At 37.5% G+C, this 17883-nt stretch overlaps 1 protein-coding gene across 11 annotated transcripts in view; it reads right to left on the reverse strand.

Moving 5' to 3' along the window:
- Positions 1–3604: 3604 nt before the first annotated feature.
- LOC120092733 (AAR2 protein family) overlaps positions 3605–17883 on the reverse strand; it is a 75806-nt gene continuing 61527 nt past the window's right edge. For 5 of the 11 annotated variants that reach the window (XM_039050900.2, XM_039050917.2, XM_039050909.2 and 2 more), the window contains 2 exons: positions 4049–4144; positions 3605–3955 (listed from right to left, as the gene is read on the reverse strand). In XM_039050900.2, coding sequence (XP_038906828.1) covers positions 3911–3955; positions 4049–4144 — 141 coding nt within the window. In that variant the 3' untranslated portion in view covers positions 3605–3910. Of the gene's footprint in view, positions 3956–4048; positions 4145–4371; positions 4458–6009; positions 7116–8497; positions 8547–17883 lie in introns of those variants that run through there. The other 6 variants (XM_090316878.1, XM_090316860.1, XM_090316880.1 and 3 more) reach the window with 4 other exon arrangements.

Below are 17883 nucleotides of genomic sequence, written 5' to 3' on the forward strand. Positions count from 1 at the left end.
TGGAAATATATAATGCAATGACATTTCATGCGTAGAAATCATGCTAAAAAGTTATAAATTATGATATGTTTGAATTTTTTTTACTCTACTTTTATAAAGTGTGTATATACATAGCAAGAGATAAAAAGCAAAGGCAATAAGAGTTAAAAAGCATTTTCTAGAGTAATTCTAAAATGATTAAAATAATTTTTCATTTTCAAAGCCACTTGAAAAATGATTAACTATTCAAAATCATATTTAATAGTATGAAGAATAGTGTTTAAGAGTGTAAAATCAAACCGTAAATTGATTTTGAGTGAGTGTTATGAAGTGATTTTAAACATGCTCAAAATCACTCGTGCGTCTTTTGGTTTAATTTGAAAGAAAAAAGGATCAAATTTACGTAAACCTAATTTGTGTGTAAGGACCAATATTATGTATAAAAACATTAAAAATACATACAAAATATGACTATGAAAGAGCCCCAAGGAGCAAACTCCTTATTGGGACTAGCCAATCAGGACTTGTTTGGATCGAGCAAAAAAATATTTTTCAAAAAAATCATTTTTATTTAAACTCTTCTCATAAAAGCTATTTAAATTTTCAAAAGCTAGTCCGAGTATGGTCAAACATTTATTTTCAAAATTGAGTTAAACCAAACACTAAGGGTGTTCACATTTCGGTTGGATCCAATTTTAGACAAAACCAAAAAACGAACTGAGGTGCTCAGTTTATAAGGGGAAAGAGCCATGAAAAACCAGTAAACCTGCTTCAGTTCAAGCCAGTTCAGTTCGATTTTGACCCATTTTTCCTTTTTTTAAAAAAAACAAAACCCTATACTGATTACTAAACTTGAAAATTTTAAATAAACTCCAAAAATAGTAAGAATCAATTCAAATAAAGATTGGAGAATATGAATAATCTGGTGATGAAGTCAATGACAAATGGAGGCAACAAACATGGAACAATGACCAAGACGAAGAAGAGAAGGGACTGGTGGGTGAGGATGAAGGCGATGAAGCAATGCATCTACCAAAGAAAAGGAAGAGATAAATTCCAAAAAAAGAAAAATTACAGTATAAAAATAACATGATTTTATTATTTTACTGAAGAAAAATAATAAAACCTTAAAGATTTATTTCAAAAAAACAATAAAACCTTAAAAGATTTATTTTAAAAAAACAAAACCTTGAGAACTCCGCCGTGAAGAGAGGGTGGGAGAATGGCTTGGCTGCGTGAGGATAGAAGAAAGGGGAGAATAGATGAGATTAGAGGGTTTTCTTTCCTAACTCGTGTATCTTTTATGTTAAAAATTTAAAAAGAATAGGCTAATATGAAATGGGCTGGAACTTTGGTTTTTAAGAAAAGAGTGGGTTGTTAGGTTATCCATGGGCTCTGGGTTTAAGTAAAAAGTGGGCTGCCGAGCTAATAGTATCAAATGTGTATATATAAGCTCGATTCGGTTCGATTTTTCATGGTTTTTTTAAACTACTGAACCGTAAACTGAACCCAAAAAGTCGATTCTCTCTGCAACTGAACCAAGGAACTCTAGAAAATTGAAATAACTGGACCAAACCAGGCTTCGTCGGTTTGGAACGAATTTTGCATATCCCTACTAAACAGTAAACCCTTAGTCCAAATGATTCAAACTCAAAAACCCTAGGGTCTTAATCTTGAGTATGACCCCACAAAGAAAAGAAAACGAATTAAAAAAAAGTAAAAATTAAGATGCCATCAACATAAGAATCCAGAAAATCCATGTTCAGGAGGGCATCCAACTCTTAAGATGCCCTCCTCCATGAGGACATCTTTAGATGCCTATGAATCTCCAAATGTCGGATATTTTACATTACCACAAACGCGTTAATCTACATGCCTACTACATAGAAATCTTGAATTCCCTCAAAACAAATGACCCTTGAGAGTTTTCGATACCCTCCTAAAACATGAATTTGCTGGTTCTCCATGTAGAGGACATCCCATTTTCATAATTAAGACAAATATGGTTAAGTATATGCATCACTCTTTTTTACTTATATCGCAGTTGTTTTTATTTTTTATTTTTTTTAGAAAGATTCAAATGTAAATTATTTAATTTATTAAAAAAAATCTTAAATTAATATAGATTATTTTATTGACAAAAATAAATCAACCATTCAAATTATGTCAAGTTAACTATAAACTAATGAATAACATTCTTGGAACATTATGTAAATTTAAAACATTTTCGAGTAGAAATCCTACGAAACTCACAAAGTTATTCAAATATTCTCATATATCTATAAAAGTATTCCTATAGAAAAAATATATGGTTATCTAAAGATGGCAAACATATGTAACTTCGAACATCTATTCCGATTATCCAGATTTCCAAAAAAAAACAAATGGTCCCTTGTAAGTTTTTTGTCAAACCCACCAAATGAACCAACTTCAGCATTCAACAATAGGAGGTTAATGACCTCACATTATGAGCGAAGGGGTAAAAAGGGATGAGAACTTAGAAGAACGTGCATATCGTTGTCAAGAGGAGGTTTATCTGATGGAGGTAGGGGTGTTCAAATAACCCGACAATCCGAACAACCCCGAACTACCCAACCCAAAATATAAAGGTTGGATTGAGTTAGTTTTGTTTTTGGGTTGGGTTAAACTTTTTTTATTTTTGTTGGGTTGGATTGGATCGGATCATGGGTTGGCTAAAAAAAAATTGATTTGACCCAACCCAACCCGAATTTTATATATAAATAAAGTATACTATATATATTTCTCTTTGTTCAAAATTTGATTACTTTGTATGGATTAATTTGTGAATTTTAAAATTTTTTTTTTATTTTAAAATTGTTATGATATTTGTCTTTATTTGGAGTTTGCAATAAATATCTTTGATATAATTGGAATTTAGCATTTGAATTTTATGAGATTTTAGTTATTAGTCATGTGTTGTATATAAATTTACATATTTTTAATTAAAAAGAAAAAAACAAATTATAACCTGACAACCCAACCCAACCCGATTGGGTTGGGTTGGGTTAGAGACTTTATTTGGGTTCTTTGAGTTGTCAACTCAACCAACCCGATCCAAAAAAATACCCTCAACTCAATCCAACCCAACCCATATAAACCTCTAGATGGAGGGTCGAGATTAGTGACTTTTTGTGTAAGAATTGAGAAGTTTGCTCAAGTGCAGGAGAACCAGCTCTTTCGAGGCAATATCTAGTTTTCTTCTTCCTTTTACCTCAAGTTAGCTTATCAATGTTCTGAGTTAAGACTCCATGCTGAATCAATTTCGTATATCTTATTTGTGCTGGAATTTGTTAGGAATAAGGCTAAAACATGAGAAACAAGAGACCAAATCTTCCTAGAACTCCTCTCCACCTCTCTATACATCCTACTGTTACGCTCACCCCACAAAACCCACAAAATAGCACACCCAACGAGTCGAAGAAAACGACCCTTCTCCCCACTAGGTGGGTTGAGAAGGGACTCCCCTATCGAAGCACCACCGTCTCCATGCCAAACAACCAAAATGTCAAAACATCTGAAAAAAAGAATCCAAACAGAACTGGCAAACTCACAAACGCCAAATAATATAGTCCACATCTTTCTCCGCCTTCTGACAAAGATGCAATAGAAAGAACCTTTTGTTTCTTTGCGGACTTCGATTTCAATGGTTTTTTTTGTAACAATTCTATAAGTATTAATTTTACATAGTTGAAGTCCCCTTAGGTTGCTTTTCCTTGTATGGACTACGTTTTTTTTTTTTTTTTTTTATATATATACCTTCGTATACTTTCATTTTGTTTACTCAATGAAAGTGGCTTTCCTCGTTTATAAAAAAAAAAACATTAGGGCTAAATTCATATTTAAAAAAAGAAAAAAAAAACTAACATTCGGGACTAAAATATAAATTTAACCTATAAGGACTTATAAAACCTCATGACAACTCAGAATCATCCATCCTCACAACTACAGGAGCAAACTGCAAAAGTAAATAGGCATTTACGTGAGTGTGAGAGAGAGAGAGAGAGAAAGAGAGCAGAGAGAGATTACTGCAATGTAAACATTGACTGACCTCATCATCTTCATCAAAGGAAATTCCATCAGCTGCAATATTGTTCTGGAATTTCCAGCCCAGTCTGTTCTCCAACAGTTCCTTGAGTTTCCTCGTCTGTGACACAGGAATTTGGTGCATTAATATTTTTCAATGGTTAAATTGAAGCATAATGGGAATTACATAGTAGACAGAGGTACAGTTCAGTTGACAGGACAAACTCCAGCACAAAAAGAGAAATATAATTTCATGAGATAAACTACCGAAGTTGCAAATGATTATTTTATTGTCTTTCCTAGTAATGAGTCTATTGTTAGATATTATAGATATTATATTAAAATTACCTTCACCCACTATAAGCTTTTGAGTTAATTGGTGATATAAAATGGTATCGGAGCAGGTTGCTTCAGGATGTCCCAGATTCAAGCTCCTGCAATATTTGTTTCCTCCCCAATTTAATATTGATTTACATTTGTTAAGTCTTCTTCATATTTCATACCCACAAGTGAAAGGGAGGATTAGATATTATAGATATTATAGATATTATATTAAATTTACCTTCAATCACTAGCTTAAATTTTTGGGTCAATTGGTGATTTAAGATCTATCAAAATTCCATAACTTGATTGATAAATGAACTCTCTCTGTTGTAGTTTGTGAGGGAAAAAAAAAAAAAGGAAGATTCTTGACCCTCATTCATAAAAACAAAATCACAGCATGGGGTACTAACTAATGTCAAATAATATGCGGTAAAGAAAATGATCTAATGATTCCAAAAATACAATTGTAAAAAATGAAAATCTTAGGCTCTGTTTGGTAACCAACTTGATTTATTATTATTTTTTTAAAAAATTAAACCTATAAACACTCTTTCTACCTCTAAATTTCTTGTTTTATTAACTATTTTTTATTTATGTTAAAAAAAAAACCAAAATTTGAAAACTAGAAGAAAAATAGTTTTTAAAAATTTATTTTTGTTTTTAGAATTGGACTAAGCATTTAACTCTTGTACATAAGAAATATGCAAGACATTGTAAAAAACTGAGAGAAAATAGGCTTAATTTTCGAAAACCGACAACCAAAAACAAAATAGTTATCAAACGGAACCTTAGTAAATTTCTAAAATTGATAAATACGATTTAAGGTAGGAATATTCTTCAACTTCTCTAAACAAATTAAATAATAAGATTTTTTTCCTCAAAAGTTGTAAGTCAACACTGCCTAGATCGAGAAAGATGAGATCAAAGAGTTGGTTAAACCTTCAGGGGTTGTTTGGGACGTTGAGTTGAAATAAGATGTTCGGAGTTCTTAAGTCTGTATTTAAGGGTGCAAAGTTGTTTTGTCTGAGTTCATATGTGGTGCAGAGTTGTTATGTCTATGTTTGGGAGTGTAGAGTTGAGTTCATAGGTCAGGGGTATTTGATTACAGTTTTTTTAACTCTAAAATAATCTGTTTGTATGATAATTATTTTTATTTTGAAACTCTTTTATTCAATAATTCTACCCATGTTCATTTTTTAATAAAATAATCGATTATTATTATTATTATTATTATTTTGAAGAAAACATATATTATTCATGATCTTGAAATATGGTCTAGTGTTTAATTTTGGATCTTTCATTCCAAATATTCATTTGGAACAAAAATAATAATTTTACAAATTTGATTTCTATTAGTCGATTTGTGAAGTTCCACAAAATTATTTGGATTCATTTGATAAAGAACAATTTGAGCCTATATATTACGTGGAATACCTTCAAAATGTATATATAATATGATGCCCCTATTGATGGTCAATTTACATGTTCAAAAAGTATATACTATCTATAATATATGGGTCACATTCTATGGCCTGTTTACATGCTGCACAAAAATTAATTATAAAATCAACAGATGATCAAGTTCACTTAAAAAAACTCTATATAGACATCCATAATATAATTATGAGTCAGTAAGACTTGTCCAACACATGCAGACAATACCTTCTTCTCGTCTCGGGGGAAACGACTAAAAAACAGTCTGTTTTCTGAATATCAGTCACTAGTAGATTGATAAGGGTCACTCGATCATTTTCCTCCAAATCCTCAATTATGAGTCAGTAAGACTTGTCCAACACATGCAGACAATACCTTCTTCTCGTCTCGAGGGAAACGACTAAAAAACAGTCTGTTTTCTGAATATCAGTCACTAGTAGATTGATAAGGGTCACTCGATCATTTTCCTCCAAATCCTTAACCTGATAGATTTGCTCGACGACTTCCTTTTGCCTCCCAAACTCCAATTCATATTTCTCTCTTTTCCATGACACAAGCTTTTCCATTTGAATTTCTTGGGCATCCATCGCTCTTTCTACCATATTAAGAAATTGAGATTAGACTGTATTTCTCTTTCGCTTGCTTCCTCTGGAAGTTGCTAAGTCCAACACGCCTACTGGTAGGTGTCTCTGAGAAAACCTTATCACTGCCATCAACAATCGATATGTTCTCATATGGTTGATCTTTTAGCTATTCATTATCCTGTGATCTCAATTTAGGATCCTCCATATGTTCTGTCATTTCAGATGCCTGATCAATGGGGGCTCTGACAGCTCTCACCAATAGCTTTATTCTTCCCAAAGATGATAGAAAGCTCATCAAAGTGAGAGAATGGTTTGTTTTATACCCTTCGCGTTGGGATGTGACTATAAATGGATATATATTATGTTAGAAAGAGTACATCAATTGTGATAATATACTGTAATGTATTATCTTACCCAAATCCAATAAATAGAACACGTCCTTCCCTTCGTCCACACACTTGAACTCATTCCAACCGAATTCGCTACATGCATTGCTCAACATCTCATTAATTGTTGTATATTGTCGCTTTAAAAACCTAACCATTGCACTCCATTGTTCATGCTCCTATGCTACAACTAAGAATTTTCTCATACAGCATACGTTCGAGTTGTTGTAAATAATCAGGCTTGAAAGTTCCATTATGTACTCGCCAACCACTCTTGATCAAACTCAATAATGACTCAACCAATTTTGCATCTTCAATCTTCGATCAAGTGTGGCTTTTTATCCTTTCACGACCTGCCATTAAGCTTCATGCATTTATGAATGCAAAGTATGTAAGGCATATTTCATAAACAAACAAGCTAACATGAAATAAAACCAAATAAAATTTAAATTCATAATAAGTTAGTTTGAACGATAAATGGAATGTTTCTTCATGATGCTTGTTCCCATGCATCAAACATTCGACTCGCCAAGTCATTTCTAAGGTTGGTCCATTCATCAGACTTTTCAATAAATTGTATATTATCCCTCGCCAAATTCGGTAGATTCAGAGTCTTCGTCCTTTTCTGCTTCGAACATTGCAGCTGACCTCATTTCCTTAGTGATCAAGTTGGGAAGCAGGCAACGTCATTATTGTTCGACATTAGACCTTCACTGCGTAGAATGACTTCCCACGAAGTATTGCCCATCGACCCTTCAGTATCTCAAATGCTCTTTCTATGCAGTCTTCTAGAGAATGAGTGATTCATGTTGAAAAATTCTTTTGGACTAATCAGTGCATTTCCAACACCACGCCATTCTGAAAGGTAATACCGTTCTCCCCTATCTGATGCTAAGAAATGATTAGGCATTGGGATATCCAGCATCGCATAGGTAGTAATAACCTAAACAGGGTATATAGATAGTTAATTGACAAGATATTTGAGTTCGAACACATAAAATGCGGTCCTTATTAATTCTTATACCCTTTGCAACCTTCAATCCAGTAGGTTGAAAAATCCTGAGATAGCCACTAATGTACTTGTTATTTGTTCTCCAAATGGAGAGTTCTCCAAATGTTGATGCCAGGGTGGGAAGGGTCCACAATTGATTCTAGAGTGTCTAGGGATGCAATTTCTCGATCTACTAGATTGAAGGTTCCAAATAGTATAGGAATTAATTGGGACTGCATTTTATGTATTCAATTAACTATTTGTATATCCTATTTAGGTTATTACTACCTATCAATGTTAAATATCCCAATGTCGAGGATTTCTTGGCACCGTATAGGGGAGAACGACACCACCTTTCAGAAGGGCGCGGTGTTGGAAATGCACCGACTAATCCAAGATAATTCTTCAACATGGAACACTCATCTGCTAGAAACTACATAGAGAGCATTTGGAGTAGTGAAGGGTCGATGGGCAATACTTCGTGGGAAGTCAATCTCCCCAATGAAGATTCAATGTCGAACAATTGCCTGCTTCACAACCTGATCTCCAGGGAGATGAAGTCAACTGCAATGTTCAAAGCACAAGAGGATAAGGACTCTGAATCTACTGAATTTGACGAGGATAATATACAATTTATTGAAACGTCTGATGAATGGACCAACTTTCAAGATTACTTGGCAAGTCAAGTATTTGATGCATGGGAACAAACATCATGAAGAAACACCTCATTTACCGTTCGTGGAAAGTCACTCTACCCGGTGAAGATCCAACGTCGAGCAATAACGATGCAACCTGCTTCACAACCTGATCACCATGGAGATGAGGTCAGCTTCGAAGCACAAAAGGATGAGAACTTTGAATCTACTGAATTTGGCGAGGATAATATACAATTTAATGAAACGTCTGATGAATGGACTAACTTTCGAGATGACTTGGCGAAACACCTCATTTACCGTTCAAACTGACTTATTATGAATTTAAACTTTATTTAGCTTTATTTCATGTTATCTTTAAACTCAAACAATCTGTTTGTTTGTTGAAATATATCTTACCTCGTACTCATAAATGCATTTATCTATATGTTCCCAAATTTTAGTTTAGTTAGATATATGTATAAATATAGCTTAATGGCAGGTCATGAGAGGATAAAAAAACACACTTGGTTGAAGGTTGAAGATGCAAAGTTGGTAGAGTCATTACTGAGTTTTGGTCGAGAGTGTTTGGTGAACAGATAATGGAACTTTCAAGTTTGGCTATTTACAACAACTTGAACGTATGTTGCATGAGAAAGTTCCTAATCGTGGCATAAGAGCATCAACAATAAAGTGTAAGGCTAGGTTATTAAAGCGACAATTAATGAGATGTTGAGTAATGCATGCTGCGACTTTGGTTGGAATGAGGAGTTCAAGTATGTAGATGCAAAGAAGGCCATGTTCGATTTATGGGTATGAGTAAGATAATACATTACAGTATATTATCACAATTGATGTACTTATTCTAACATAATATATATCCATTTATAGTCATATCCCAATGCAAATGGTAAGAGGCACAAACCATTCCCTTACTTTGATGAGCTTTACATCATCTTTGAGAAAAATAAGGCTACTGGTGAGAGTCGTCGAATCCCAATTGATCAAGCATCTGAAATGAGGGAACGTATGGAGGATCCTAGGTTGGGATCACATGATAATGAATAGCTAGAAGATTAACCATGTTAAAACATACAGACTGTTGATGGCATGGATGAGGTTTTCTCAAAGACACCTACCAACAGGCATGCTTGACCCAGCAACACTTCCAGAGGAATCAAGCAAAAGAGGAATACAATCCAATCTTAGTTTTCTCAACATGGTAAAAAGAGCGATAGACGTCTAGGAAACTCTATCAAAAATAGTTGTATTGCTCTGGGGCATATTTGTAATTTTTCCATTGACCTAAGGTCCTCTTGTCTATTTATTTGAGTAGTGTCCTTGTATTTTGGGTATCACTTCAATAATAAAAAATAAGTCTCTATCGTGGTTTTTTCTCCCTAGTTCTAGGGTTTTCCACGTAAACCATTTGTGTTCTTCTCCTTCATCTTTTATTTTCATCATGGTATCAGAGCAAAGCGACGAAACCCTAGCCGCCATTGATGAGTCCCCTTCGACGACCAACTCCGAGATGGCTGCCACGATTAAGGAGGCTGTCCAACAGTACCTAGAGGCCGTTTTACCGTGTTTTCTTCAACAGATCAGTGCCGGACAAACAACCCCCGCCGTGGAGACAACCCAACCGATCAACGATTAGACCGGATTGCGCCCGGCCGTGGATCGTGCCTAACTCTTCGACGGCGACTAGATCACGCGTGGTAAGGATCGTGCCCAACCCTTCAACGGCGGCGCCCAACCCTTCGACAGCGTCCAGTCGTTCGATGCCCAGTCATCAGCTTAGCCGTGGATCGCGCCAACCCAGACAACCTTGAATCCTCGGCTACAGATGACGGGCCACGTCAATCTCATCGGCTTGACCAGCCACAAAGTTTCTGTTGAGCAGCAACCAATGCTGATTGGTCCAGCCACGTCCGACAGCAGCGACACGGCTCACAGCTTCAATCCGGTAGCTTTGAATAGAGATACGGGCAATGGGCGGTCTATGGGTGTTTTCCCTGTTGAGATTCAAAGGCGATTTGCTTATCTTCAGCAACAGATTGCAGATCTTGGAACGGTTATTGGCACAAGCCCACAAACTGCTCAACTAGAGCCAACCAATCTTCCATTGTATTCCGAAAACCCGGTAAATTCTTTCCATACTTTACCTACTGCAAATTTGTTGTCTAGATCAATGGGAAATTCTGCAGGATTCATTATTGGAGAAAAACTGAATGGCCAGAACTTTGGTGTCAGTGTTATTGCACACTCAGGTACGGTTCAGTCCTTTGGTCTGATTAGTATAAATGGTAAAAAAATCATGGATTGTGAACTCAGGAGCTATAAATCATCTAACTGGGCTCATCTCATCACTTTATTTCATACTATCTGAGCACTGGCAATGAAAGAATCAAAATCGCAGATTGGTCCTTTGCCCCTGTTGTTGGAAAAGGGCATCTTTATCCATTTGAGGGTTTAGTGTTGCGTGATGTGCTACATGTCCCAAAGATTTCATATAACTTATTATCTGTCAGTAAATTTACAAGAGATTTGAATTGTTAGGCAGTTTTCTCACCTGACTCTGTTTTATTTCAGGATCTGAGTTCGAGAAAGATGATTGACACTGTCCGACACGATAGGGTACTCTATTTCCTGACCGACGATACTTCTTTTAGGGATTGTTATAGGACGAGCTTCATTTCTTTAAACTTTTCTACTTCGGAGAATGATTTTATGTTATGGCATTATCGTTTTGGGCATCCAAATTTTTCATACATGAAGTATTTGTTTTCGCATTTATTTCGTAATATTAATATATCTTCCTTACGTTGCGATGTGTGTATCCGGGCCAAACAAAGTCATGTTCCCTTTCACTCTCAGCCCTACAAACCATCTAGACCCTTTTAACCATGTCCACAGTGATGTCTAGGTCCCTCACCAACCACCACTTCTGTAGGTAAACGATGGTTTGTCACCTTTATTAACGACCACACTCGGCTTACTTGGGTATTCCTTCTGAATGATAAGTTTAAGGTGTCTTCTGTATTCCAGCAATTCTATGCTACCATAAAAACTCAATTTAACACAAAAAGCGCAATTATGCAAAGCGACAATGGGTGTGAGTTTTTTAACAATTCTTTCCGGGGTTTTCTTGCTTCTAAAGGATTGTCCACCAAAGCTCGTGTGCCTACACTCCTCAGCAGAATGGAGTGACCAAGTGGAAAAATCGTCATTTGGTGAAAGTTGCCCATTCCCTTATGTTGTCCACTTCCCTTCCTTCCTAGTTATAGGGGGATGCCATTCTTACTACCGTCCACCTCATAAACCTCATGCCTTCTCGTGTTTTAGACTTTCACAATCCCCTTGATCGTTTCAAAGAGTCATACCCTACCACCCGATTGATTCCTAATGTGCCTCTCTGAGTGTTTGGATGTGTCGTCTTTGTTCATACCCATGGTCCAAATCACATGAAGTTTACCCCCCTCGTGCTCAAAGGTGTGTCTTTATTGGGTATCCTCTCCACCAACGTAGGTATAAATGTTACCATCCACCTTCTCGAAAATACTTCGTCTCCATGGATGTTACCTTTCTCGAGGATCAGCCTTTCTTTCCCATTAGCCATCTTCAGAGGGAGAGTCCTAGTGAAGAGACTAATTGGTCCACGTACTCAGCTCCCTTAGATTTGCTACCTGAACAAGTTCATGTTGGTCCCGTCCTCCCTACCAATCTGGTAAGCCTATGGGCCTTTTTGTAATTTTCTTATGGGGCTAGGGTTTCCATCTGTTTATTTATTTAAACAAGTCTTCCTATATTTTGTATCACTTCAATAATAAAAAATAAGTCTCTATCGTGGTTTTTTTTCCCCAGTTCTAGGGTTTTCCACGTAAACCATTTGTGTTCTTCTTCTCCTTCATCTTTTATTTTCATCATGGTATCAGAGCAAAGTGACAAAACCCTAGCCGCCATTGATGAGTCCCCTTCGACGACCAGCTCCGAGATGGCTGCCACAATTAAGGAGGCTGTCCAACAGTACCTAGAGGCTGCTTTACCGCGTCTTCTTCAACAGATCAGTGCCAAACAGATAACCCCAGCCGTGGAGACAGCCCAACCGATCGACGGTCAGACCAGATCGTGCCCACCCGTGGATCACGCCCAGCTCTTCGACAACGCCCAGATCGCACCCAGCCCTTCAACAACGCCCAACCTTTCAACAGTGCCCAGTCGTCAGCTCAGCCGTGGATCGCGCCAACCCAGACGGCCTCGAACCCTCAGTTGCAGACGATGAGCCGCGTCGATCCCATCGGTTACCAACTGCGGAGTTTCCGTTGAGCAACAGTCAAGAGGAGTGTGAAGGTCTAAAGCACGGAAAGGCATGCGATTGATGAGGTGGATCGCAGTGAGGAGAGCATCCCCCATAAATAGGAAGGAAAAGATGTAGATATCATAAGGGAACGAGCGACTTCTACCAAATGCCTATTTTCCTCTCAGCTACTCCATTCTGCTGAGGAATGTAGGCACACGAGCTTTGATGGACAATACCTTTAGAAGTTAAGAAGTTTCGGAAAGAGTTGTTAACAAACTCATGCCCATTTTGACTTCGCAAAATTGCAACTTTTGTGTTGAACTGCGTTTCCACGGTAGCATAGAATTGCTGGAATACAGAGGACACCTCAGACTTATCGGCCAAAAGGAAAACCCAGGTAAGCCTGGTATGGTCGTCAATAAAGGTGACAAACCAACGTTGCCTATAGAAGTGGTGGTTGGTAAGGAACCCTAAACATCATTGTGGACAAGATTAAAAGGTCTAGATGGTTTGTAAGACTGAGAATGGAAGGGGACATACCTTTGTTTAACCCGGATACACACATCGCAATGTAAGGACGATATATTAATATTATGAAATAAATGCAGAATAGACCGAAATTCTGTTATGGTCCAACGATGATTTATAGGGTATCTTTCCCTATTCGGAGGAGGAACAGTCCAAGACGATAATGCCATAACATAAAATCAGTCTCAGTAGTAGAAAAATTTAAAGAAATAAAACTAGTCCTATAACAATCCCTAGAAGAAGTATCATCAATCAGGAAATAGAACCCCCTATCGTGTCGGGCAATGTCAATCGTCGTCCGCGAGCTCAGATCCTGAAATAAAACAGAGTCAGGTGACAAAATAGTATGACAATTCAAGTCTCTTATAATTTTACTGACAGATAATAAGTTGTGTGAAATCTTAGGGACATGCAATACATCACGCAATATTAGACCCTCGAAAGGAGAGAGATGTCATTTTCCAGCAACAGGGGCAAATGACCCATCTGCGATTCTAATTCTTTCATTGTCGGCCCTCGGGTGGTATGATATAAAATGATTAGAAGAACCAATTAGGTGATATGTGGCTCATGAATCCACAATCAATGATTTTTTACCATTAATGCTAATAAGACCGAAGGACTGAGCCATACCTGAGTGTGCAATAGTACTGACCCCGACAGCACTTAAGTTATTTTGACCATCTGCTTGAGTTTGAGCCTGGGTTTTGTCACTCGTCGAATCGTTCACCAGAGCTCGTCCAGGGCCAGACTTGTCCTGTGACTGACGTCGTCTATTATTTGGAGGTTTCCTATGCAGCTTCCAGCATTGGTCTTTTGTATTCCATGGCTTTTTGCAGTGCTCATAAACAGATGAAAGTTTCTTATAGGTTAGGTCCAGAGGATTTTGTAGCAAAAGTGACAGTATCAGTAGATGTAACTATTGGATTATTCATCGCATTAGATTTGTCTTCTTCTAAGCATATTTTAGAACACGCCTCCATAAGAGACGGCGTAGGACATTGACCCAATATCCTGCTACAGACATCATCAAATTTTGAATTTAACCCAGCTAGAAAATCATACACTCGATCAGCTTCCTTAATTTTTGAATACTGAGTCCCGTCATGTGTACACTTCCAGATGATTTCACGGCACAGGTCCATCTCACGTCCATGGTCCCTTGCTTGCATTCGTGGACTTGCTTACATAAGGTATATAGACGGGATGCATTCTACTTCTTTGAATACAGCTGCTGCACTGCATCCCAAATATCTTTGGCAGTCGTCGTATAGAGTAATGATCTGCCTATTTGGGGTTCCATGCTGTTCACCAGAACTGACCGTAACAATGAGTCTTCCGCTTTCCAGATGCGTTCTTGGAGGTTACCAGGTTCAGGCTTTGGTATCTCTCCAATTAGATACCCAAATTTTTGTCTTCCTTCTAGAGCCATTCTGATGGATTGTGACCAAGAGAAATAATTTTGGCCATTCAGCTTTTCTCAAATAATAATTCCTGCAGAATTTCCCATTGATCCAGATGACAAATTTGCAGTAGGTAAACTATGAAAACAATTTACCAGGTTTTCGGAATACCACGGAAGATTGGTTGGCTCTGATTGAGCACTTTGTGTGTTTGTGCCAATAACCGTTCTAAGATTCGCAATCTATTGCTGAAGATAAGCAAATCACCTTTGAATCTCAACAGGGAAAACACCCATAGACCGCCCATTGCCCATATCTCCATTCAAAGCTGTCGAATTGAAGCTATGAGTCGCACTGCTGCTATCGGACGTGGTTAGACCAACCGACAGTGGCTACTGCTCAACGAAAACTCCGCAGCTGGTCGAGCTAATGAGATCGACGCGGCTCATCGTCTGCAACCGAGGGTTCGAGGCCGTCTGGGTTGGCACGATCCACGGTTATTGTCGAAAGGTTGGGCATCATCGAAGGGTTGGGCCCGATCCTTACCACGTGCGATATGGGCACTGTCAAACAGTTGAGTTGTCTCTACGGGGGTTGTCTGCTCGGCACTGATCTATTGAAGAAGACGCGATAAAGCAGCCTCCAGGTACTATTGGACAGCCTCCTTAATCATGGCAGGCATCTCGGAGTTGTCGTCGAAGGGGATTCATCAATGGCGGCTACAAAATACAGATGGTTTGAACTGGTTCAAGTGGTTACCAATCTGGTAAACACTCAGAGCCAGATCCTGTACTAGGTATCCTATGTATAGTTATATGACGTACAGTAACTTATCTCCTGAGTTTGAGGCTCTTACTACCAGTCTAGATGCAGTGATGGTACCGAGTAGTATACAAATAGGTCTTTACCATAAAGTACAAGTCTGATGGCACGATTGATAGATACAAGGCTAAACTGGTTGCTAGAGGCTTTACTCAAACCTTTAGAATAGATTATTCTAAGACATTCTCCCCTGTGACCAAGCTTAATACTATCCAGGTGCTGTTGTCTGTTGCAGTGAATAAAGATTGTCCCCTTCATCAATTAGATGTAAAAAATGCATTTCTTAATGAATAACTTGGAGAGGAAGTCTATATAAGCCCTCCCCTGGTTTCGAAAGCCAGTTTAAGCACCAGGTTTGCAGACTAAGGAAGTCGTTATACGGGTTGAAACAGTCCCCAAGGGTGTGATTTAACAGATTCACCAGTTTTGCTAAAGCTCAGGGGTATAATCAAGGGAACTCAGACCACACTTTGTTCACAAAGAAGTCAGGTTCAAGGAAGATCGTGATTCTTATTATTTATGTCGATGATATTGTGCTGTATGGTGACGATAATGTTGAAATTATGAGACTTAAAGCAAGAATGGTCGAGGAATTTGAAATTAAAGACCTAGGAAAGTTGAGGTATTTCCTTCGGATGGAAGTGGCTCGGTCAAAAGAAGGTATTTCAGTCTCTCAACAAAAGTACACTCTTGACCTTCTCAACGAGACAGGAAGACTTATCAACGGACTCTCTATCTTTTCTTTTGCCATCTAATCGAATGACTGGGTGTAAACCTGTGGACACCCCTGTGGAGTATAATGCAAAGTTTAGCAATACAGACAATGGAGTTCCCGTCAACAAAGAAAAATATCAGCGATGAGTTGGGAAGATAATCTACTTATCCCACACTAGACCCGATATATCCTATGCAGTGAGTATTTTCAGCCATTTCATGAAGCCCCCTGTGAGGGACATATGAATGTTGTTGAACGCATTTTTACGGTATATGAAGCCAACTCCTGGTAAGGGCTTAATGTTCAGAAAGTCCAATATACGTTGCATTGAAGCGTACACCGACTCTAACTGGGCAGGTTCTGTTGTTGATAGAAAGTCGACATCTGGGTACTGCACATTTTTCTAGGGCAACCTGGTCACTTGGAGAAGACAGATACAGGGGTTGTAGCCAGAAGTAGTGTTGAAGCCGAGTACTAGGCCAAGAGTTTAGGGATATGTGAAGAGATCTGGTTAATTGACAGATCTTCATCAAGACAGCGAACTTCCAATGAAATTGTTTTTCGACAATAAAATAGTAATAAGTATTGCAAATAATCCAGTTCAACATGATAGAACTAAACATGTTGAAACCGATTGACATTTCATCAAGGAGAGACTAGACAATGGAAGCATATGCATTCCCTACATTCCTTTAAATCAACAGGTTGCAGATATCCCCACAAAAGGATTGTTGAGACAGAGTTTTAACTATTGTATCAGCAAGTTGGGTCTTATTGATATTTATGCCCCAACTTGAGGGGGAGTGTCGAAAATAATTGTATTGCCCTAGGGGCATATTTATAATTTTTCCATTGACCTAAGGTCTCCTCTTGTCTATTTATTTGAGTAGTCTCCTTGTATTTTGGGTATCACTTCAATAATAAAAAATAAGTCTCTATCGTGATTTTTTCTCCCTGGTTCTAGCGTTTTCCACGTAAACCATTTGTGTTCTTCTTCTCCTTCATCTTTTATTTTCATCAAACTCAAATGGAAAAGCTTGTATCATGATAAAGAGAGAAATATGAACTAGAGTTCGGGAGGTGAAAGGAAATCATCGAAAAGATCTACCAGATTGAGGATTTAGAGGAAAATGACCGAATGGCCCTTATCAATCTACTGATGATTGATATTCAGAAAACAGACTGTTTTCTAACCATTTCCCCGAGACGAGAAGAAGGTATTACCTACATGTGTTAGGCAAGTCTGACACAGAATTATGTTATGGATGCCTATGTAGAAGTTCTTTGGTAAGTGAACTTGATCATCTGTTGATGTACATTTTATAATTATTCTTTATGGAGCATGTAAATGGGTCGTAGAATGTGACCCATATATTACATAGTATAGGGGGCATCAATATTATATTTACATTCTTTGAACAACATGTAAACTGGCCATCAATAGGGGGCATCATATTATATTTACATTTTGAAGGTATTCCACGTAATATATAAATCCAAACTATTCTTTATCTAATGAATCCAAATAATTTTGTAAAACTTCACAAATCAACTAATAGAAATCAAATTGAGATTTCACATATCCTATATCAATTCAGCACCCCCAAATAGCCTATAATGGAGAGTTATTATCTCAGCGGACCAAATACTAAGTTGGGTTTATCTCATTTCATCTCAATAGGCCAATCAGCTCCTTATAATTGTAAAATGAGTCCTTGAGAGAATATGAAGCACTTGATAA

Source organism: Benincasa hispida, chromosome 1 (assembly GCF_027475165.1).
Source record: "Benincasa hispida cultivar pf3 chromosome 1, pf3_genome.v1.1, whole genome shotgun sequence".
NCBI lineage: Eukaryota > Viridiplantae > Streptophyta > Magnoliopsida > Cucurbitales > Cucurbitaceae > Benincasa > Benincasa hispida.